Source organism: Littorina saxatilis, linkage group LG3 (genome assembly GCF_037325665.1).
Source record: "Littorina saxatilis isolate snail1 linkage group LG3, US_GU_Lsax_2.0, whole genome shotgun sequence".
In the NCBI taxonomy this organism is placed as follows: Eukaryota; Metazoa; Mollusca; class Gastropoda; order Littorinimorpha; family Littorinidae; genus Littorina; species Littorina saxatilis.
This window is the reverse complement of record NC_090247.1, coordinates 31,626,994-31,649,397: the sequence shown is the minus strand read 5'-3', so window position 1 is coordinate 31,649,397 and position 22,404 is coordinate 31,626,994. Positions and strand designations below refer to the sequence as shown.

The 22,404-nt window shown below is 39.3% G+C and overlaps 2 protein-coding genes across 4 annotated transcripts in view; one reads left to right on the top strand and one right to left on the bottom strand.

The window, feature by feature from the left end:
• Window positions 1–2,410, top strand: part of LOC138962156 (pneumococcal serine-rich repeat protein-like) — a 29,723-nt gene extending 27,313 nt beyond the window's left edge. For both annotated transcript variants that reach the window (XM_070333882.1, XM_070333881.1), the window contains one exon: window positions 64–2,410. In XM_070333882.1, the coding sequence (XP_070189983.1) occupies window positions 64–136 (73 nt within the window). In that variant the 3' untranslated portion in view covers window positions 137–2,410. The remainder of the gene's footprint in view (window positions 1–63) is intronic.
• A 3,903-nt stretch (window positions 2,411–6,313) lies between these two features.
• On the bottom strand, window positions 6,314–21,305 carry LOC138962162 (proton-transporting V-type ATPase complex assembly regulator TMEM9-like). 2 transcript variants are annotated; one of them, XM_070333888.1, is made up of 5 exons: window positions 21,105–21,305; window positions 18,496–18,593; window positions 17,399–17,501; window positions 13,841–13,972; window positions 6,314–8,325 (listed from the first exon to the last, which is right to left on the bottom strand). In XM_070333888.1, exons 1-5 carry the CDS (start codon window positions 21,183–21,185, stop codon window positions 8,143–8,145), a joined length of 597 nt encoding a protein of 198 aa, XP_070189989.1. In that variant the 5' UTR covers window positions 21,186–21,305; the 3' UTR covers window positions 6,314–8,142. The 2 variants fall into 2 exon arrangements, with proteins under 2 accessions (XP_070189989.1, XP_070189990.1); XM_070333889.1 differs by having other exon boundaries at window positions 13,850–13,972.
• Between the last annotated feature and the right edge of the window lie 1,099 nt (window positions 21,306–22,404).

Below are 22,404 nucleotides of genomic sequence, written 5' to 3'. Positions count from 1 at the left end.
ATACGAAGTCTTCCCGGTCATCAATTGTCTTAACGTGGGTTTTTTTCTCTCTTTATTTTTCAGGAACGCATTCAAACGGTTCTACCAGGAATATATGGCGTTCACGCACCCCACCGAAGATATTTGGATTGAGTGAGAACATTGTCATCAACCCAAAACATATAATAACTGTGTTCAAAATTAAGAAACAGGGCATAATTAGGCGTGTGTTTTCTGTGATTCCCCGACTTGAATAGCGTTTGGAACATCGTTTATATTCACTGGAGTCTCTATAGCATGTCTTGCATTGAAGACCACACATGACTAATGAAAAGCGTCAATGAAAAAATACATGTGGAGAACACATGATTCAGGAACAGTTTCAATGTGAAAGTACTAGTTAACCCATACAAACGTGGGTAATGTGATTGATATTTTCAAAAAATTGTTACTGAAGTAATCTACATTCCTCTCACATTGTTTATTGTCGATTGACTATGACGTCATTGTGATCCGTGCTGTCGTTTAATCGCTATACCGATTCAAAATGTATGAAAGTGAACGGCATGAAAATACGTTTAACCAGGCAACATTCAGTATTTGAAGGTGGCCACACAGTTTTGTGAAGTTAAAACTGATTTCTTGTGATACGCTGTGATTTCTGCTTCTTCTGACAATTTGACATTTTGAGCATACGCATTGATACAGGCTAAATTGCCACAGATACAGCAAAGCTACCGGGGAATCTTCACTTTATTCAAATGCATGCCCTATGTCTCATAGGTACCATCGATGTGTGCAATAATTATGTCTATGAAATTGAAGTTTGTGTGGAATTGCTTCGTGGTAGAACTTTACCCTATGCTGATAGACTGGCCTGGATCAGCAGGGAACTTGAACTTGAAAGTTACAGGTTGAATGGGCTTGTAGACAGACGGATAATCTAATTTGGATAAGCAATGTGGAAGGGTGGACAGGACTCGGCAGAACAAGCTCCCGGAGCCAGCACACTGCAGACTTCAATGGAGGGTGATCGCAGTTGCTTCGACTGGTTGTGTCACTTCAATGGCCCTCTCGTTCAAGGGACACAACTCATCTCTTAAATGAGAATCCACAGATGATTCAAGAACAAATACGCAATAATGGCTGAGGTCGCTGCAGAATCTGCTGCTTCTCACTTTAGAACAAAAAAAGAATAATATTTGGAGCTGCTTCGTCGTGTGTGCTCTCTCAACGACCCTCTGGATCAAGGGGCACAACTCAGTTATTGATTGAGAGTGACTGAGTTCAGTGGTGTTCAAGAACATAATTTTATGAGCAGAAAAACTGGAGACCATGGCATGAGCTACTACAACAGACTAATCTGAAAACAAGAATTGCGGTGATTTGAAGAAAAAATAAATTTGTTGACAATTGTCGAAACGAGATGATTTTAAATTTCCTACGAATTCCACAGATGAAACTCGGTGGTTGCAGATTGTCTTGCGGATAGTGTATGTATGCGCGTCATTGTTCTTTGCTTCAAACTGAGAAACGTGCAGTGACAATTCTTGCGTATTTCCTGTGATGTGTGTACTGAATACACAAGAATTGTGTTGGAACACAGTGGCAGAAAGCTTATAGTTGTGGCAGTATGTATATTATTGTGGGATCAAGGTGTTTGTGCTTGCTGATCAGAGACGGTAACAGCTGACCCTTGGGCTGAACAACATGTAACGCACATGATACACTAGACAAGAATCTGTTCATGCTGTAGGCATTTATTATTATTGGATTGTACAGTTCGATGGAGCCGTTTGGAAACTTTGCTCAGCCAGAACATTATTGAAAGATTTCGTGGTTTGAGAAAACCCTACGCAACTGTCTCAGTCGCTGTTTGAGAAGTGTTCCCACTCTCAACGCCAGCGCTTCAATACGAAATATCGGCACGGGATGGCTGCAATCATGTTGATGGTGATTGGATGACGTTTCGAAAAGTACAAAAACTGGTTTTTACTGCGGATACGACAAACACCAATTCTGTTTATTTGTTTACCAGATTAAACCTAGTTCAATGTGCGAATTGAGTGAATGTGAGCAATTTGGTCTGTGCTGAAAACAAATACCGGAGAAACAAGGAATCAAATTAATTGATTCTAACAGAGCAACAAGTACTACTTATATGTTCATTTACTTTAAGCGATAAAATTGTAATGATTTGCTTGACTTCTGTTTGTTGCTTTCTGTAAAACAAGGGGCCAAGGTTCAAGTGTTGTTGCTGTTGTTGTTGTTTTTGTCGTTGTTTTTGTGACGAGGATACTAGTTGAAAGGTGCCTTCCTTCCCTTGCAAGCTATCTTTTAAATTACCAAAGGTCTGTCTAAGTTTTTCAGGTGGGGTAGGAGCATTCTTGCACTTGGACGCATGCCAAATATGTGCAGCCTGTCTACTTGCTGGGGGGGGGGGGGGGGGGGGGGGGGGGGGGTTGTGCTGAAATTAGTTTCTCTGTGACATAACATGTAATTCTGAAAACTGATTTTACTAGAACAAAAAATCGCATTTCAAAACGGGAAGCAGCCAGGCTGTTAACTTTTGGTATGTGTCCAAGCTAGTCGTGCTCTTATCCTGTGGAATAATAGCCCGAACAGACCCCTTGTGGTGAAGATGAAAGTTTACACGAAAAGGAAGGCACCTTTGAAAAGCTCGACTGCATGGAGACAGGCAGGGATGAAAATCTCACCACTTGCACGGTTCTTCACACCCACTTCAGAATAGGGTGTGGGGCTTTGAAACCATTCACCACTAACAGTTTAAAAAAAAAATCCTCTTTGTTGAGAAGTCCTGTGTTGCCAAATTAATCCGTGCAGATCTCATTTAAATTTGTCCGTTGCCATGTCTTCTCATTTCACAAGTTTTGTCCAAAAGCATGAGTTTGAAGAGTTACCGTGAGAGGAATTGAAAAAGCATGCGCGTTTGTTTGTTTAATCCGTTTGTTTATTTACCCGTTTATTGATTTGATGTGGCGTGTGCGTGTGCGTGTGCCTGTGTGTGTGTGTGTGTGTGTGTGTGTGTGTGTGTGTGTGTGTGTGTGTGTGTGTGTTCGGCTTGATGAGTAAGTCTAAGATGATCCGAAATGTGGTCTCTATGTTGATTTCGGCATATAAATCGAAAAAGGTCCCGTTATCACGTGAGAATTAAGCAGTCAGATACCGAGGACCAAGCAAAAATTAGGCAGTCAGAAACCGAGTATCGAACGAAACGTAGGCAGTCAGGATATTTCGTTAAAAATGAACGTTCTGAAATTAGTATTCTTGAAAGCCGTTAAAATCCTTTAAACCTACCGAAAAGGAACGATCAACTTCGGTCGAGGCCTGCTTGTTGGTTTTAAACTTCGACATAACGCTTAAATACACGTATGAGTTCTGATAGGCCTGCTCATAGATATTGATTAAATCAGTTAGGTATTGACAGGTGAATACCCCGACGGACTTATAAGTTGAAAGTCATTCGTCTCGAACGACATGCGAGGGATTTGGCCGCAGTAGCAGTTATGTCGTGTCGTGTTTGTTGGTTCCAAGGGTGTCCTTTCATCAGAGGAACGGTTCAACCTGTCGATAGCGACCACTCCAAGGACCAACCAAAAGTGTTCGTTAAGGACAGGTGGTCGCTGTGGAAAGGTGAATTCTAAAAAAAAAAAAGAAAAAAAAAACCCAGAACAAAACCACGTCGGGGATCCTGTTGGGCTGGTAATTGTTGGAAAGTGGTCGTTGTTGAAAGGTGGTCGCTGGGGCTAGTTCTGCAGTACCATATTGTATGATTTATAGGTAGTCCTGTCTGATGTTGCATCATTATGAGAGTGAGCTTGTGAGAACATTTCAGCCTTGGAATTGTGTGAGAGAGTCTATATTGTATATCAAATGCTGTCAAAACCATATTGTTTGTTAAAATGACCCAGTTCAGTGTCACGTGACGTATTTTGTTTGAAATGCATATTAACTGCTGCTTCTGTGTGAATGAAGACAAGGTGTATGCACTTGTGTTTGAATCTGAATTCCCTCTTCAAGGTCAGTCGTTGACTTACATACAAGTCAAGCTTAACGGCAATGTATTCCTACCATGGTCAAAGAAGACACCAATTAAAATGACATTTATTGGATATAATTATTGATGTCATCTTTTGTTCTTTTCTTCCCCTATTATCTTCGGGGAAGTAATCATGAAGTGCAATAATAATTAAGGATCGCGTTAAGTTCTGTGTCTTTTTGGTGTGCAGAGACAGATGTAAAACTGCCAAATATAGTTTCCCTGCCTAATATTTGTTCTTTATGAGTCTCAAGTCTGCGTTTTCTCTTGTATTTTCTGCGATTGTGATGTCAAAAAGTTACAACAGAATCAAAATAGCCCGGCGTGATTTGTCTTTCTTGGTGTGATAATCTAATATTGTTTGTTGCTTAATAATATATGATGTGTTTTAATTAAGCGATCCTCAGACATTTTGGTTGATAACGTTTAACGCCCACAAAGCTACGTAGGTACTTCGGAAGTGAGAATTAAAGATCGCTTTTTGTTATCAGTGTACAATGATTCAACACCCTTTTTGAACCGTGTTCTTGCAGTCTTTTGGAAATTCATGCTTGTAGTTGTTGCTTTTTCTCTGATTTTCAGACAGAAAAATTGATAAAGCTCTCTCCTGATTGTTTCCTGTGCTGTCGAGTACTACAACTCTTAAAGGCTTCAGATGTGTTCTTCATTTGCATAAGTTCTGATTTGTGTTCGGCATTGTGTAATGTTAAACTAACGAAAACAATGTCAATTGACAGTGAAAAAAAATCATTTACCATCGTGCTGTTTTTCAAAACAAAGCACACCACTTAGTAGTGTGTGGAACCACTTAGTAGTGTGGAACTGGAAAAAGGACTGGGTGGCCGAGTGGTAACGCACTTGCGCTCGGAAGCGAGAGGTTGTGAGTTCGACCCTGGGTCAGGGCGTTAGCAATTTTCTCCCCCCCCCCCCTTTCCTAACCTAGGTGGTGGGTTCAAGTGCTAAGTCTTTCGGATGAGACGAAAAACCGAGGTCCCTTCGTTGTACACTACATTGGGGTGTGCACGTTAAAGATCCCACGATTGACAAAAGGGTCTTTCCTGGCAAAATTGTATAGGCATAGATAAAAAAATATCCACCAAAATACCCGTGTGACTTGGAATAATAGGCCGTGAAAAGTAGGATATGCGCCGAAATGGCTGCGATCTGCTGGTCGATGTGAATGCGTGATGTATTGTGTAAAAAAAATTCCATCTCACACGGCATAAATAGATCCCTGCGCCTTGAGTCCGAGTCTGGAGATACGCGCGCGATATAAGACTTCATATAACATGCTTTAGTGAAACTAGGACCATATACCGTGCAACGGATGAATTGCCGAACGGACATTATGCCGCGGAACGAATGATAAGGTGAACAAAAAACAATTCCCAAGGACGTGAGTCACAGAACGGACGATATAAACAGATTGTAAGAAATTATTGAGAAAGACGAAAAAAAAACTGACTAAGAGAGTCATGTTATACTTTTGAATGTGTCAAAAGTGGGGGCGTGTGTGCCATCAGTCAACATTGAAAATATGAAAGAAAGAAAGAAAGCCTGTTACATTAAAACCTACAAGGTTTGAAGTTTTGTTAGGTCTTAGTGATCGTGCTGTAATAAGGGTCAAGCTGGTTTGTGTGTGTGTGTGTGTGTGTGTGTGTTCGAGGGGGGAGGAGGTGTTAAGTGGTTGCGGACGAGTGGGAGTTTATTTTCTCTTCGCTTGCGTGGAAGTGTGTGCGTATGACGTTACGATCGTCAATAACGTGACAATTTACTGACAAAACACAGAGAGACTGAGGGGAACAGAGAGACTGACAGACATCTTATAAGGTCCGTTGGGCAGTGTCCGTTCGACATGACGTCATTGTTGGTGTATTATGTGGTCATAACTTTTAGACCCCTTACATTATTGTTCCCTTTTCCCCGGATGATGTGATATTGATTGTATTCATCTAGATTCATTATGCAGTTGGAGGTCATTGCATATACTCATCCATGTAAATAAACAGTTTGATGATTATGTACGTGTGTGTGTGTGTTTGCATGTGTCCAAGTGCGTTTCTTGATTTAGAATGACTGGAACAAGTGTGTGAGATTGAAATTTACGTTGTGGTGTCAATTAATTTTGTTTGAGATTCTAATACTTCTTAGAAACCAGAAAATACATAGCAGCAGAACAGAATTTACACACACACACACATACACACACACACACACACTCTCTCTCTTTCTCTCTCTATTGATACAAGTCACACACAAAATAAAACAAATGTCTTCAAAACAAACATGATTTAATATGAATTATTGCTCAGCTGTTTCCAATACATTCTGCACTGCAAATTATACACACAACATCGCAGGTCTAATAGCCCATTTTCAAGTAAACATCAATTGAAATCTACAGCCTACACTTCCATTTCTTACTATCATTGACTATGGAGTAAAATTGTACTTGTGTCAGTCTATCACAGTCAAAATTATAGAACCTACAGGACTAGCGTATGTGGACATACTCGACACTATATCACATTCATTGCTAAACATCTAACTGACCAAAAGCATTGGTTGAATGAACAACAATTTTCAAGTTTTGCAGTGCAAACAATAAAAACTCGTACAGCACTGTTGAACATTAGTTTTCTAACCACAATGTCAGGAAGTGTAGTTTTAACACACACACACACTCACACAATTCTCAAAAACGCATGCATGCACACACACACACACACACAACCTCAACGCGCACACGTACACAAGCGCAGACAAATTTGATTCTATGTTACTTCAACACAAAAAGTATACATAACGCATCTAAAACTTGTATACACATTACATCACCTTGCATTAAGAATTATGGCTGTACATTTTTAATATAATCTGAAGTGAAACTAACCTCCTAGTCAATAGCCAAAAGCAGGTTACTGGTATTCGGAAATTTGAATGAAAGAATAGCCAATAATTATGACCTTAAATCAGGATATATGTACACTGTCCATTACATAAATGACAGTCAAACGGTATTACACACACACACATGAATATACTCCCTCTCTTTCTCTCTCAGTATCGCGGTCTCTCCATCACAACTATACACTAAACTGTCAGTAAACATTATGGAATGCAATCTCATTGTTTACAGGTTTGCTGGGTACTATACTGGAATGGCATCAAAGTATTATGTACAATACCAAACACAAACTTCTGCTGTAGAACCTACTTCAATGGCCGTCTTAGACATCTTCACAACAAAATACATGTACACAGTTCAACATACAGGCATGCACAGCATGCCATACCCATACATACCACTTGCAAAAACAACACAAATCTTTCTTTCTTTCTTTATTTGGTGTTTAACGTCGTTTTCAACCACGAAGGTTATAGACAACAACAAAAATACCACACACACAATTAACAACAACAAAACAACAACAAAGAAACAAAAATCAGCATGGGACTCCCTTTAATAAAACAAGAAAGTTACTTGTTATTTTCTTACTTACTGGTGTATCTCAATATGTTTTATGTTTTAAATATCAAATGTGTTATCACAGCAAAACAATGATTGCAAGTACATCAGTACAACAACACCAAAGGTTAATTCATTTGCCATAAAGGCTAACTGGCTAGCTCAACTCTGATCATTTGGCTCAGTTAGAAGAACAAAAAACCTGCTTAAATTTCTATTTTCCTTCATACAAGTCTTAGAAATTCAGGGAAAACACCCCTTGAAAGGTTACTCTTCTGTTGTTCCAACTACAAGTTCATAAATAACAACATTAAACCTTCAAATATCTTCAAACTTCCTCACCATAATAATGGTTTAATACCCACCATAAATCAGGCAGATGATTGGCTTTAAAAATCTTATTTATCCCAAAAAGTAACACATGGAAGAAAAAAAAAAAGTAATTCCAATATCGCTGTTAAAAATTAAGCAGCTATGAAATGTAATCTATACTGTTCTTGTAGCATTTTTGACTCTTACTCTCAAGAAAGCAGTTCTACACAGTTTCTAATGCACAACCAGGTTTTCATACAACTCCAACAATCTAACACACACTAACACCGTGCCAAACTAGCACACGCAATGACCCAAAAAGCTAGTTCAGCATGGTGTGACGATCGTAGATGTTCCTGCGCTGTTCCTGAACCGTTCCCTTCCACTTCTTCTGCTCATCAGTTACGCGGTTCAGCAGAGATCGCTGACGAGCGTACGCCTCGCTTGCCGAGGCTGCCGCCCCAGCCACGTCCAGCTGGCTTGGACGATGGGTGGACATGTCCTCCTGAAAGAGAAATAGCAGAAAAAGGTTCATGATTGGTGACTGGTGTGAAGTTTGTCCAAAGCTCTCATTTTATGGTCTGGTTCCAGTTCAAGGTATTTGAAGCATGTCCTGAACGGGAAATCATAAAATGTGACGGGTGTAAGACTTGTCCAATGTTCCATTTTGGGCAGACTTGTTCTCCTAAAAGAGAAGGCATGAGAGGCTTTAACATAGGTGATGTGAGTGAGATTTGTCCAATGTTACATTTCTGGCAGAGTTGTTCTCCTGAAAGAGCAGGCATGAAGGATTTTAACATAGGTGATGTGAGTGAGATTTGTCCAATGTTACATTTTGGGCAGACTTGTTCTCCTGAAAGAGAAGGCATGAGAGGCTTTAATATGGGTCATGTGAGTGAGATTTGTCCAATGTTACATTTTGGGCAGACTTGTTCTCCTGAAAGAGCAGGCATGAAAGGATTTAACATAGGTGATGTGAGTGAGATTTGTCCAATGTTACATTTTGGGCAGACTTGTTCTCCTGAAAGAGCAGGCATGAAAGGATTTAACATAGGTGATGTGAGTGAGATTTGTCCAATGTTACATTTTGGGCAGACTTGTTCTCCTGAAAGAGAAGGCATGAGAGGCTTTAATATGGGTCATGTGAGCGAGATTTGTCCAATGTTCTGTTTTGGGCAGACTTGTTCTCCTGAAAGAGAAGGCATGAAAGGGTAAAACGCAGGTGATGTGTGTGAAATCAATGTGCAATGTTCTGCTCCTTGCAGACGTGACCTGAAAGAGAGCGCAAAAAACGGTGAAACATGGGTAGTGGGTGCAAGATTTGTTGAATCTGTTGCTGTTCACTGCTCGGGTCAATTGCAATTAATAGTTCAAGGTCCTCACAGCTATGGGATAAGAAATACCAATAAAATGGGAACCGTGGCCAATGGGGTTTTTTCTTCATGAAAGTATAGGTGAAATAAGATTGGCTTGACAACTGGCATTTCATCCTTTTTTGAGTTTTTAACACTTCAGCTGTTACACGGCCGGATATGAACCACACGATCTCTCACTGGGACTTGACAAAAAATTCTATTAAACATGTTATCAGCGAGTCACGAGTGTTGTGCAGGGGAGGCAACAAAGTCAGAAGTCTTGTGCAGGATAGGTTATTTGTGCATGAAATTTGCCAGAAAGGCTGCATTCAGAGTTGGTGTCTGGAGGGTTTATTATGTTTGAAGCCATATTTCTGCTGCTGCTGCTACAAACAAAATGTGACAAGGCCAGTAGTCCAAAGCAGGACAGATGATAATCTTGACTCATCAAAATCTGCCCACAAAGGCTGCAATAAGAGTTGCCTGCTGATTGGCGAGTTTATGTTTATATATAGACATAGTCTGCACCTGCAAAACAATTGAAAATGATTAAATTCTGCATCAAACAGGTGTAATTTTTTTTAAGCAGAAATCAACCATGATGCCCAAAATACACTAAAGCACTCATATATTTATAGTTTAATGGTGATTCAAGGACTCTTCTGTACCTCAGGGTTTATGTACAGCACAAGCAATGCATTCCAGTAAACAACAAAAATAATGACCAAAAACAACCAATAAATCACAGTCCAATAATACACATAGGATCTCAAAACTAGTCTTAGCAGTGCAGATGAACGATAATCTACAAAGCAAATATCATCACAAAAAAAGATTCAAAATCAACACCTGCAAAGTACTTTAGTATACAGTCAGTGAATTTCCTGAGGGCATAAAGACATTTTCCCTCGAAGGACAGTGGGTGCATGTGTGTGTGTGCATGCGTGTGTTTTTAACTTAAGGCAAATGTTGTCAATGTTTTTACAGAGTGACATTCAATAAACAATGATATCAACATCAGCAGCAAAAAGACGTGCCCTAGAAAAAAAAAAAAACCAGTTGTCAACAACAAAAACAGTTATAATCTGAGCACAAAGATAACAAACACAACTGAGAAGCATTCACACTAACACATTTGATGGCATAAAAAAAAGAAAAGAATAAATAAAAAGATTACAAAGAAGGATGAAAATTCCGAGAGTCTGTTAGCACCTCCCTTAAAAATGTCATCTCATCGTATCCCAAGACAGTCTGATTCATACAAACCACAGCATACACAAACACACACACACACACACACACACACACACACACACACACACACACACACACACACACACACACACACACACACAAATAGGACAAGCAAAACATAACACTAACAGAAGAAGAAAAAAAACTAAAAACACAATGAAACCTTCAACAAAAAAGACATTAAATTTTGTCTACACATTTCAAGTCTTCACATTCACAAGAGCAAAGTCAGAACAAAATACAATCAACTAAAAAATGAAGCAAAAAAGGCTGCGGCAGTGAAAGCACAGAGAGTTAATGTTAAAGAAATCTAGCCCAAGAAGTTGACAGAGTTCCTTGACATGCGACAGTCAGTACACTAGCCCCTTTAACCAAACTAAATCATACATACCATGCCCATCCACCAGGACAATTCTACAGGCTCCTCACTATTTTCTACACGTCCAGTACTTGAAACTGTTCTACATGTAGTTTAACACACATTTACAGATACTACAGAAAAGGTTAATATACACTTTAGTCTTCACCAGATTATTGTATGTTAAGGTCCAAACAACTACGCTGACCCGCTACATGCATCATTACTATCAGGGAAGGATCTATGTCTGTTGGAGTAGAAGAATAGGGAGGTGGGGGAAGGGGGGGGGGGGGTGGGGGGCGTGACCAGGGGGAGGAGGGCCAGGGAGAGGGAAGAATGGGAGAGATATATACTCATATAGTCATACCTGAATATAAACACTTAACACTTACTATTTCACAAAATGCATCGGCTTCTTGTCAATGAGGATATTTCATCTCCTTGATCTAAATTTTGTAACTCTAGCCTCTACATGTAAATTTATGCTTGAATACATAAGTTACAGAGCACAAAAAGGCAAGTTTAACTAAACACAATTACATTAGTTGTAATCCACTGCAAAAGCGATTACTTTTTTCAGCCGTTTTTATCTAAATCAGTAAATAGCAAACCAAACTGCACTAAATTTGTAACAACATGAAAAATGGCAACTATCACAATCTCTGTTCAAGGTAAACATTGTATTTTTTCTTTATCTCTATCAACACTTAATTTGATGCTGCACTTGCTCTTCGTTTTATGTTAACAGGTAGGCTCACTATCATATTTTTTTCTCCATTAGTTGTCCCTGATAGTGTTTATATGTGTGTGCGAACGAGTGCATGTGTGCATATTGGTGAATATTTAGCCCCCCCCCCCCCCCCATTAAAAGAAAAAAAAGGCACCCGTTTAATGAACCAAAATAAGAGATGGTTCTACCAAAAAAATAGATGCTTTCACCAAAAGAAAAGATGGCTTGAGTGACAAAGAATTAAAGTACCAAAAACAAATTTGATCCGCCAAAAGAATTGCTGTCTGAACAAAAAATAAACTAAATTGGCAAAAGCAAATATACTCAGGCAAAAGAAATATAATCAGGCAAAAGATTGACTACTTCAGGCAAAAGAAAATATAGTTTCAACAAAAGAAATGGATAGTCATTCTCCAACACAGTGAAACACAGTGTGAGTGGTGGTCATTGTTTTGACTCACTGATTTCGTTTCGGCAGAGGTGATTTGTGATCACAAATTCAGCTGAACGTATGTACAATTATGATTATGATATGGAGTGACACTATTTTGTCTCTGAAAGTACACTAAACTTTATATTTTTTGGTGACAGTTGCTATTTTGTTTTTTTGTTGAGAATTCTTTTGCAAGTCTCATTTCTTTTTTTGGTAGAATCAATTGGTTTTTTGCAAGAAACATCTATTTTGTGGGTGGAAACATCCGATTTTTTGTTGGAATATCTTTTGCTAACTAAGCAATTCTTTTGGTGAAAGCATCTATTCTTTTGGTGATTTAATTTATTGCCGAAGAAAAAGAAAAAGAAACTGGAGGAAAAAAAAGGTACACAAACTGAAACATTTTTTTAACAACACATCTGCATGCACCTCAGTCTCATCTGTGTCGCATAACATGCAAGCAGTGCATGCACTTACCTCCGACTTTGAAATAACAAGGACAGATAGATATATAGATCTATATAGATATATTTTATAAATGTCTTTATGCAGAGGATATTATACAAAAAAGAATGAAAATATTCAGTCTCACTATAACACACTGCAAATAAATAGAAATTCATTACTTCAAGTCATGCACAGTATTTTACTTCTGTTTGTATTTGTATCTTTAAAAAATATCTAATGAAGTCCGCACACACTCTCCTAACCACAGCAAATTAAATTATATTGTAACATCAAGCAAACAAAGAAGCTGAAAACTATTCTACTAAAAGACTCAGTTTTCAAACATGCAAACAAAAACTCTATGAATTGAAAAACAAGAGACATTTAAACTTAACTCATACAAAACAACATTATGAAGAAAACTGTAATATGACTTTCAAACCCAAGAGCAACTGAAGATTTGAGTTGTGTATTTTAAGAAGTGATGTCAACTTTTTGTACAATTAAGTCTCAAATTCTGTAAAAAGTAAACAGTAAAATAATGTCAATTACAATAATATTAAGTGTTGAACTACGACAGAGCAACTTTTGAAGGTCTTGCACATATTCAATTTCGAATAAATTCCTTATTCCCAATAGTATTACTCTTTATACTCTCCAACAAACATGTAACTAACTTAGGCATTACTAACTAAGCTTTACAGAACTTAAGGACATCTATAGATAAAACTTGTTATTTTCCAACACTATAGAGTACAAGATGTCCTACAATTCCATAATACTACAGTGGAACCCCCCTTTTAAGACCCCCCAATTTAAGACTCCCTCCTTTTTAAGACCTTGTTTTCTCAGACTCTCTCTTCAAAACCTCTGTAAAGTTAACCCCATTTTAAGACTCCCTCCTTTTTAAGACCTGATTTACTCAGATTTTGGGAGGTCTTGAATGGGGGGTACCACTGTATCAATAATTCCAGCAAACTTTTTCCTGGGTCTACAAAATAACCTTTCAATCAAATCAAATTGCAGTTCACTGCATATATAAATATCATTTCATTAGATCTTGACAGGACATGGATTTTTATTTAAGTTAATTAAACTTCAGTCAATTATACTTCAAACAAAAACTGCACACCAACACTAGCAACACTATTTTTGAACAGTTTCACAGTACAACCCCCCCCCCTCCCCCCCTCCCCCCCGTTTTTTAAACCCTAATTTGCCTGACTTTCTGTTCACAAATTATCTAAATGTCCCCCAATTTTAAGACTCCCTCCTTTTTTTAAAGACAATTTTCTCAGATTCATTTAGATCTAAAACAGGTCAAACCACAGCATCAAGTTGCTCTGTCGTAGCAGTTGATTAGTATACTAATACACACGAGTCTACTACCAATAGACACACGCAAGCCCAAAGAGTGAGAAAAGCCGCAGCCTGATAGGTTACCAAATTCACCTCCTCGTCAGTGTGCTGACTGTACTGAGCGGGGCGACGCTGGATGAGGGGGTCCAGGCACAGCAGGAACAGCATGTAGACGAACAGCAGCGTCACCACGCAGATGATGAAGATCACCACCACCTGAACAAGGGAAAATTCATTCAAGTACTGTGGAACCCTCACATGAAGACCTCAGAAAATCTGAGAAAATCAGGTCTTCCAAAAGAGGGGATATTAAAAGAGAGGTAATTTGACAGAGGGTATTTTGTTTGTTTGTTTGTTCGTTCATGGGCTGAAACTCCCACGGCTTTTACGTGTATGACCGTTTTTACCCCGCCATTTAGGCAGCCATACGCCGCTTTCGGAGGAAGCATGCTGGGTATTTTTGTGTTTCTATAACCCATCGAACTCTGACATGGATTACAGGATCTTTTTCGTGCGCACTTGGTCTTGTGCTTGCGTGTACACACGGGGGTGTTCGAACACCAAGGAGAGTCTGCACACAAAGTTGACTCTGAGAAATAAATCTCTCGCCGAACGTGGGAACGAACTCACGCTGACAGCGGCCAACTGGATACAAATACAGCGCGCTACCGACTGAGCTACATCCCCGCCCGACAGAGGGTATGAACAGAAAGTCTGAGAAATCAAGGTCTTAAAAGAGCAGGAGTCTTAAAAGGGGGGTGGGGGGTCTTAAGTGGGGGTTCCACTGTACTGAGGAACCATCTTATGAAAACCTCAGAAAATAAGAAAAGCATGTATCAAAAAGGAGGGAGTCTTGAAAGAGAGGTACATTTAACTTTTAAGGCCGCCCTGATATGGCCCTTCATGGTCGGCTGGGCGTTAAGCAAACAAACAAACAAACAAACAAACAAACAAACTTTTAAGGAGGTTCTGAAGAAAAAAATCAAATTATTTCAAAAGGGAGGAAGTCATAAATTTGGGTTCTTAATAAAAACAAGTCGCGTAAGGCGAAATTACTACATTTAGTCAAGCTGTGGAACTCACAGAATGAAACTGAACGTAGTCCGCCGCTAGTGCAAAAGGCAGCGAAAGTGACGAGCCTGTTTGGCGCGGTAGCGATTGCGCTGTGCTTTACTGTACCTCTCTTCGTTTTAACTTTCTGAGCGTGTTTTTAATCCAAACATATCATATCTATATGTTTTTGGAATCAGGAACCGACAAGGAATAAGATGAAATAGTTTTTAAAACGATTTCGAAAATTTAATTTTGATCATAATTTTTATATTTTTAATTTTCAGAGCTTGTTTTTAATCCAAATATAACATATGTATATGTTTTTGGAATCAGAAAATGACGAAGAATAAGATGAAATTGTTTTTGGATCGTTTAATAAAACAATAATTTTAATTAGAAGTTTCCGATTTTTAATGACCAAACTCACTCATTAGTTTTTAAGCCACCAAGCTGAAATGCAATACCAAACCCCGGCCTTCGTCGAAGATTGCTTTGCCAAAATTTCAATCAATTTAATTGAAAAATGAGGGTGTGACAGTGCCGCCTCAACTTTTACAAAAAGCCGGATATGACGTCATCAAAGGTATTTATCGAAAAAATGAAAAAAACGTCCGGGGATATCATACCCAGGAACTCTCATGTCAAATTTCATAAAAATCGGCCCAGTAGTTTAGTCTAAATCGCTCTACACACACACACACACACACACACACACGACCCTCGTCTCGATTCCCCCCTCTATGTTAAAACATTTAGTCAAAACTTGACTAAATGTAAAAAGGGGGGGGGGGGGGGTCCTCTGTACAGTGGTACCTGCGATGTGAGGCTCCTCTGATGAGAGGCCGCATTTAAAGAAATGACACCTTCTGTTGTCTCTTTGCCTACTATGAGTACAATGTATTATATTCTGTACCAAAATGTGCTTGTCATGACAGGCCACCTGCAAAGAAGGGACACTTTTGGTTTGTCCCTAGGGTGTGAGCTGTCTTCACAGGTTCCATTTGTAATTCCATGAAACAGATGACAAAATTATGAAAGCTATTGTTCCTCATTACATTATAACAACAACAATAAAATGGTCTGCTGACAGCGATAACGCCAGTGACATTTCAATTCAAGGTATTTTACTTGTTAAGTCTGGCTTCGGCCGACACCATACACTCAGTTTTGTCAGTCGAGACACTAATGATAACATCCTATCCGCCAGTAAAACTAAAGGTCCCCATAGGCCTGGCTGCTTTACAACTTAATTTGCAGTATTTTCAGATTTAACTTGTAAAGAACCAGAAATAATTGGTAAAATTTAAAGCTTTCCCTGCAAATAGACAAATTCCAGAAATAACTCCCAGGTATGAGCAAGTTACAAAATTTTCACTCGCTTTGTGGGCCAGTGAATTTCAAAATTGACTAGCCCACAAACATATTCACTCGCCCACAAAAATGAGTTACCAAAGAACAAAACGATTCCATCCATTCAAACGTGGTGAAAGGCGAGCAGGTCTTTGCAAGCGCCTGTACCGATCGGATCAGTTGAGCGACACGAGCACTCTGGTCTTGCGTTAGCTGGTGCATAGTGTGCCCCCGCCCCCCTCGGTGTCTTCGACCTTTTTGTTTGAGTTTACCCATATTTTGGTGTTTTGTTGGTGAGACTTTGATTTTTCGTGTGCACGTATGTTTTCTAGCTTAAATTTGTCCGTACCAACAACGAATGGCCCCTTTCTCTCCTTACACAACATGACGGTTTTTTTCCCGATCATAGTTTAGCCAGTCTCTCTGCTCACCAGAGTCACATTTTGTCCAGTCTGCCTGGAAGGAACACTTCCTTCTGTCCGGAGTCATACTTTTTCAGTCTCTCGGACTCCGTTCCCTCTGGTTTGGCTTTTTTCTTTGGGGGCTGGCAGTTGTCCAAGTATTTCCTCGTGACATGTTTACAGCTTCAGATCTGCCTAGGCTTCTGAGACATGCGTGCTGCGTCGACAATTCTGATTGGTTAAAATCGCGCCAACGGAAGGTCCTGATAATCCCGAAATACGATTCTGGTCATTCTGATTGGTTCATGGTCACTAAAGAGAATTTCCCGATCAGCTCAAAATGGAGCTCCGATCACATCTAATTTTAGCAGTCGTAGACGACAACGTGCTTCACAACAGACAATCGTCGCTCAAAAAATGATAATACCACAGACCCAACATTTTCACTCGCCAAGTGGGCGATCATTATTAGACTTTCTACTCGCCCACATCACTCATTTCTGGTCGCCTGTGGCGAGTGGGCGACCGATGTTGCTCATGCCTGACTCCCTTGGGTTTGTATGGGTTGTGAACAGGAGCACGTGTTACTGACACAACCCTTGCTAGTGGTTGGCCCCTCAAATGTTTGTCAGAGGTTTTGGCAAGGGTATTCACTCTTCTACACCCTATACAAACTCGATGGAATCATTTCCAAAAATTATCTATTTTGCTCACTGAAAACACAGACACACCAGAACACAAACGAACAAACACAAAAACAAGGACAGACAAAGTTATGAAACGAAAAAATCATCAATGTAAAAACCCTGGTTTTCACTTTCTTGATGAATATACTGACCTTGATGGTGGTGGTGTTACGGCTTTCATACTTGCACTCACAGTAGTGGCAGATGTCCACGTGCTGTGGGGATATCATAGGTGGCACCACATATTCACACTTACTGCAAGTGACAGAAAGAGTACGTATTTCCATAGTAAGACAGAGACAGAACTGACAAACTATACAAAAAGACAAGTACACACACACACACACTCACCAACACAAATGCACGTTATACACGCACACACAGTGTCTTTGATTAAAGCAATGTTGTTGCTTTTTAATTTTTAAAACTAGTCATTGTATGTCATCCAATCATATGAAATACCATACATGAAATCAAAATCAAGAAATATTTGTCTACGTGCACTCCCCATTCATATCCATAAGTTTTCAAGTTATGATGTTCATTTACAATGTAAACATGTATAACTGAAAGTACACACTTGTAAGCAAACTGACATGATGAACATTCAAGTCACCTAGATAACCATTCTTTCCATGGTAAGATGGTGTTTCAAGTTATCCAATGCTGTAATACACAGTGATGGCGCTAATATTTTTTCAAACTGGTACACAAACTTTTATGATGAAAACTATCCAGAAAAAAAAGGTAGGCTGGTCATTGGAACCAGTAAGAGTCCAACTCAGAGCACTGGTTTTGTTATTTTTACCAGCGAAAAAGACTATAGTTCTAAAAATCAACCGGTAGGTTATACAGGCAGCCAATTATTTTCCAGTATTTTCTAATTTCAACCAGTAAAATACCGGTAATAACCGGTTAACGCCAATACTGAATACTTATTCAGTGTTGTTCCCTGCAGTCTCATAATATTAATATATACATATAAGACAAAAGGTCAGTTGGATCTGGATTGAAAATTGATAGGTCCAACTCTCCTGGCTTTGTCTGCTTGGTAGGAAAACTGGTGGTTAGAAGAACTCCTACGGCTACGTGTCAAAGCTCTCTGACAGGACAGGTGGCAGAACAATGCGCCAGATCAAATAAGCATATAATATATAATATATGCAGCAATGACTGAAGATAGCTACCGGCCTTGAAACAACACTGCATCTTAACAACAAGGAAAACATGTTCAACTTTCCCAGCCTACCAATTGTTGGGCTCCACCATCTTAATGTGCACTGGTCCTGTTCCATTCTCGATCCTGGGACACACACACTTGCAGCGAACATCCTCAAAGCTGGCTTGCTGCAAAAATAATAATGGATAGTTACTTGTAAATGTTACCATTACATCATGTATTAGTATTTAAACGGCAACAAGCGCATCACAGATCACAGTCCTTAATTTCTTAAACTTTTTTTCTCAACCTTCTTACTGTGACATGAAATGCTCACAGGAATATCAAGCAGACATTAGAGAGTTCTTCACACACCATGCTGCTTTCAGTTAAAAAAATGTGATAGTGCCTTTTAAAGCAAGGAAAAGGTTCTACAGATGATACAATAAATATAATATGTGACAATGTCAACAATAATTTGAATAAAATCACTTTCACACTGCAACATATATTGAAAATGTAATTGTGCAAGATTGCTAGTGTACCAATGAAGTAACTACTGCATACTAAGTGCAGCTGTTACCGGGAAAAGGAAATCCACCGATCATTTATCAATTGATACAGCAGCTTGGAATGACAGCACTGGTGCCACAGCCAGTGACTAAAAAGGATACAAACTCTTGCCATACACGATACAAGCAGTATAAGATGCAAGAGCTTGAAGTTTATATTAAGTATATGGCTGTGGCTATATCCACGGGTCTGTGTCTCTAGACTCGATGCTATATCCACGTTACTGACGTCATCGTACTCAAGGGACGCTACTCTCGCCTTATATTATCCTGCTTTGGGTTGGGCACTTCAGTTCACTGACTTCAGCTGTCAAATTTTAAAAGTCAAAATTCCCTTTTATTTTTAAATAACGAGTTACACTCCATGAATGGAATACAGGATCCAAAGTTCGATCAGCAGCACTTTCAAGGGGAGGAGAGGGGAGTTTATGTGATAAAATGTAAACAAAGCCGGCTGCCGTCCTACCGTTGTGACCGGTGAAAATTGCAGGAGTGCATTTGTGTTGCAATCTCAGCTCTATCAACGAAATGCTTTGGAGAAAAGAAGAGTGGAGCAAAATAAAAGAAAGGAAAGTTAAGAGGGGGGAAAAATAAGTGAACAAATCTATTTCAGCAACAACAAAAATAAGACTGAGGCCAGGCTCGAACCGGAGGTCTCATGGACTGTTAGGCAAATCACAATCGTCTGAGCTACGAAGACAACATGTCCTTAGGGGAAAAATAGGAATCTATATTTAGTGCGATACTCCTGATGACTGCTAATTGATCTCGACGAACTTTTCGAAAGTTGCACATGAGTGCACTCCTGTAACTTTGTAAGGCTTTCAGTTTAGTTTCCAGGTTGTCAAAAGAGTTGATTGTTTCGTGGTAAAAACAAAATGGCGCTTGATAAGAGTGCCAACGCGAGGCTTTTCGTGCGACGATGATGTTAGTCATGTGGATATATGCTAGGGACTAGAGACCCGGACCCGTGGATATACATGCAGGGGCTCACATCCATGAGAGGTGGCATAGGACAAATGTCCTGGACAATGCAAAAGTGATAGGATATTTGTCCTGAACAAAAATAAATCAATAAAACGTAAATTTCATTAAACTTGACTAGTTTCTCGTCACAAAGGTAACAGAACAAAAAAAATAATGTTCTTGGCAAAAAGGTAAATTTTGTTTTGGCGGCATGTTGCTTTTTCGGGAAAAAATACGAGACGAAAGGGAGGCAACTGTCAACCGGCTTGGAGTAGCCATTCAGAGTTGCGACCCTTGGAAGCTCTTCTCTACAAAAAGCGCATACAGTCTCCCAAAGTTTTGTCTGCTTGGAGAGACACATGATCATCGCTTCGCAAAACATCGATAAAATAGCAAATCAAACTACTTCAAATTGAAAAGTACTGACAATGTCCGGATCAAATAAAAGCATAATCGGACAATGGGCACTTTGTGACAAAACCAATAGGACATATGTCCTCTTGCATGAAAAATGTATAGGACATTTGGAAAATATATATATATCCGTGTATGTCCGATGTCCGACGTGGATGTGAGCCCCTGGATATAGCCACAACCTAAGTATATATATTTCCCACACACTACCCTGCCCAATTCAAGGGACAGTTACAAAAAGTATAAACTGAATCTAAACCATCCTAATAGGAAGTTATTATTTCTTGTCAAAAGTCCTATCACTGATAGATCTATAGTGGTTTGCACAGTGATGTCGTCTGCTTTTGCCATCTGATTCAATACAGTTTAGTAGAGAGTATGTCACACTATCTGATCTGTATTTGTAGTATGTCATAATCTGTCTCTCATTAAATGAATTTTCTTCATTACATCCACATGCAACAGGAGTGAGAACAAAATAACAACAATAATAACCAGTTCCGACCATGAAAGTTGATACTGGTGTTATTTGTTACTGCTGCCCTCGGAATATCAAGGTCCCAGAACAACCTAGAATGTAAGTGAAGTGCCCTAAGACTCTCGAGATAGAAGGTATGTAGGGAGCTCCGACAAACTGGCCATGAACAATAAATACGATTCATGATTTTGCTCATCAGGAGTTGTGCCAGTGCCCAGTTCTTGCGAAACGATGCAGACACAGTCGACAGAATTTAGTGAATACTGTACCTCTGAATATCTCGGTAAAAACACGACCACCACCACAAACAATGCGGCTAAGCTCTTTGCAAAGGTAGTCGCCGCACTCATCTTGCTGTCTTTGCTTGAATACACGAAGATTTCGTTGTGTTATCTGTAGATATTCCCCTTGCCTACCACAATATTCGCATAATCAATCAAGACGGAAATGGCAAGTGCTCAACTTTTTAGGGGACGAGGGTGCGTCTAATTACCCAAATGAACCCAAATGAACCCAAATGATACCCAAATGAATCCAAATGAACCCAAATGATACCCAAATGAATCCAAATGAACCCAAATGATACCCCAATGATACCATTTATATAATATTATTCCATTCAACTCATTCATATCCACTCCGGAGTATTGTGCAGAAAGCTGTCTCTCTCTCTCACACACACACACACATACACAGGGAAAAGTATTTGAAATAAGCATAATTAACATTTTGTAGGTTTTATTTAATATCTCAGAGCAAGATAAAAACACATCCCCCCCCTCTCTCTCTCTCTCTCTCTCTCTCTCTCTCTCTCTCTCTCTCTCTCTCTCTCTCTCTCTCTCTCTATCACATGGATATAATCAATATAACTCACGAACCACAAGAATGATGACAGCATACATCTAAAATGGGATGTTAATTTATGATAAAAAAAAAAGTTTTCATTATTTGAGCCGGAAAATTGAATTGCTCAATAACCAATCCATAATAAAATCTCTCTCTCTCTCTCTCTCTCTCTCTCTCTCTCTCTCTCTCTCTCTCTCTCTCTCTCTCTCTCTCTCTCTCTCTCTCACATGGATATAATCAATATAACTCACGAACCACAAGAATGATGACAGCATACATCTAAAATTTGATGTTAATTTATGATCAAAAAAAGAATGTTTTCATTATTTGAGCCGGAAATTTGAATGGCTCAATAACCAATCCATAATAAAACCCAATAAAACCGTTCCTTCGTAAAAGGAGACTGTACACAAGTTAAGAAACACATGAAATAAAACATGGTTTAAATTCCTAATGTCCATTGCAAACATGCCCACAGCGACCTAGCATCACTGGCGCTTGACTTTTTCTGCCCTGGCTCTGCGTCTCTGACCAGGTTTTTTGGCGATGCCTGATGATTTGGGCATGGCAAATCGCCCATCAGTCGATTGAAGTGTGTTTCCCGCCTGTGCTGTTTTCTTCATTTTTAAGAAGTTGGTCATTTTTTTGTTCTTCCAATTGGCACTCTTCTGTGCCCACTCTCCAGGTGTTACGGAGTGCTTCCGGAATTCTTCACAGAGGACA

What these genes read in the sequence shown, in the direction of transcription:
- LOC138962162 (XM_070333888.1), bottom strand. Translation starts at nt 21,185, where the DNA reads ATGAGTGCGGCGACTACCTTTGCAAAGAGCTTAGCCGCATTGTTTGTG. An exon ending in ATGGTGGAGCCCAACAATTG is followed by an intron (nt 17,502 to 18,495) that starts GTAGGCTGGGAA and finishes TGTCACTTGCAG; the next exon opens with TAAGTGTGAATATGTGGTGC. An exon ending in CTGACGAGGAGGTGAATTTG is followed by an intron (nt 8,326 to 13,840) that starts GTAACCTATCAG and finishes TTTCTCTTTCAG; the next exon opens with GAGGACATGTCCACCCATCG.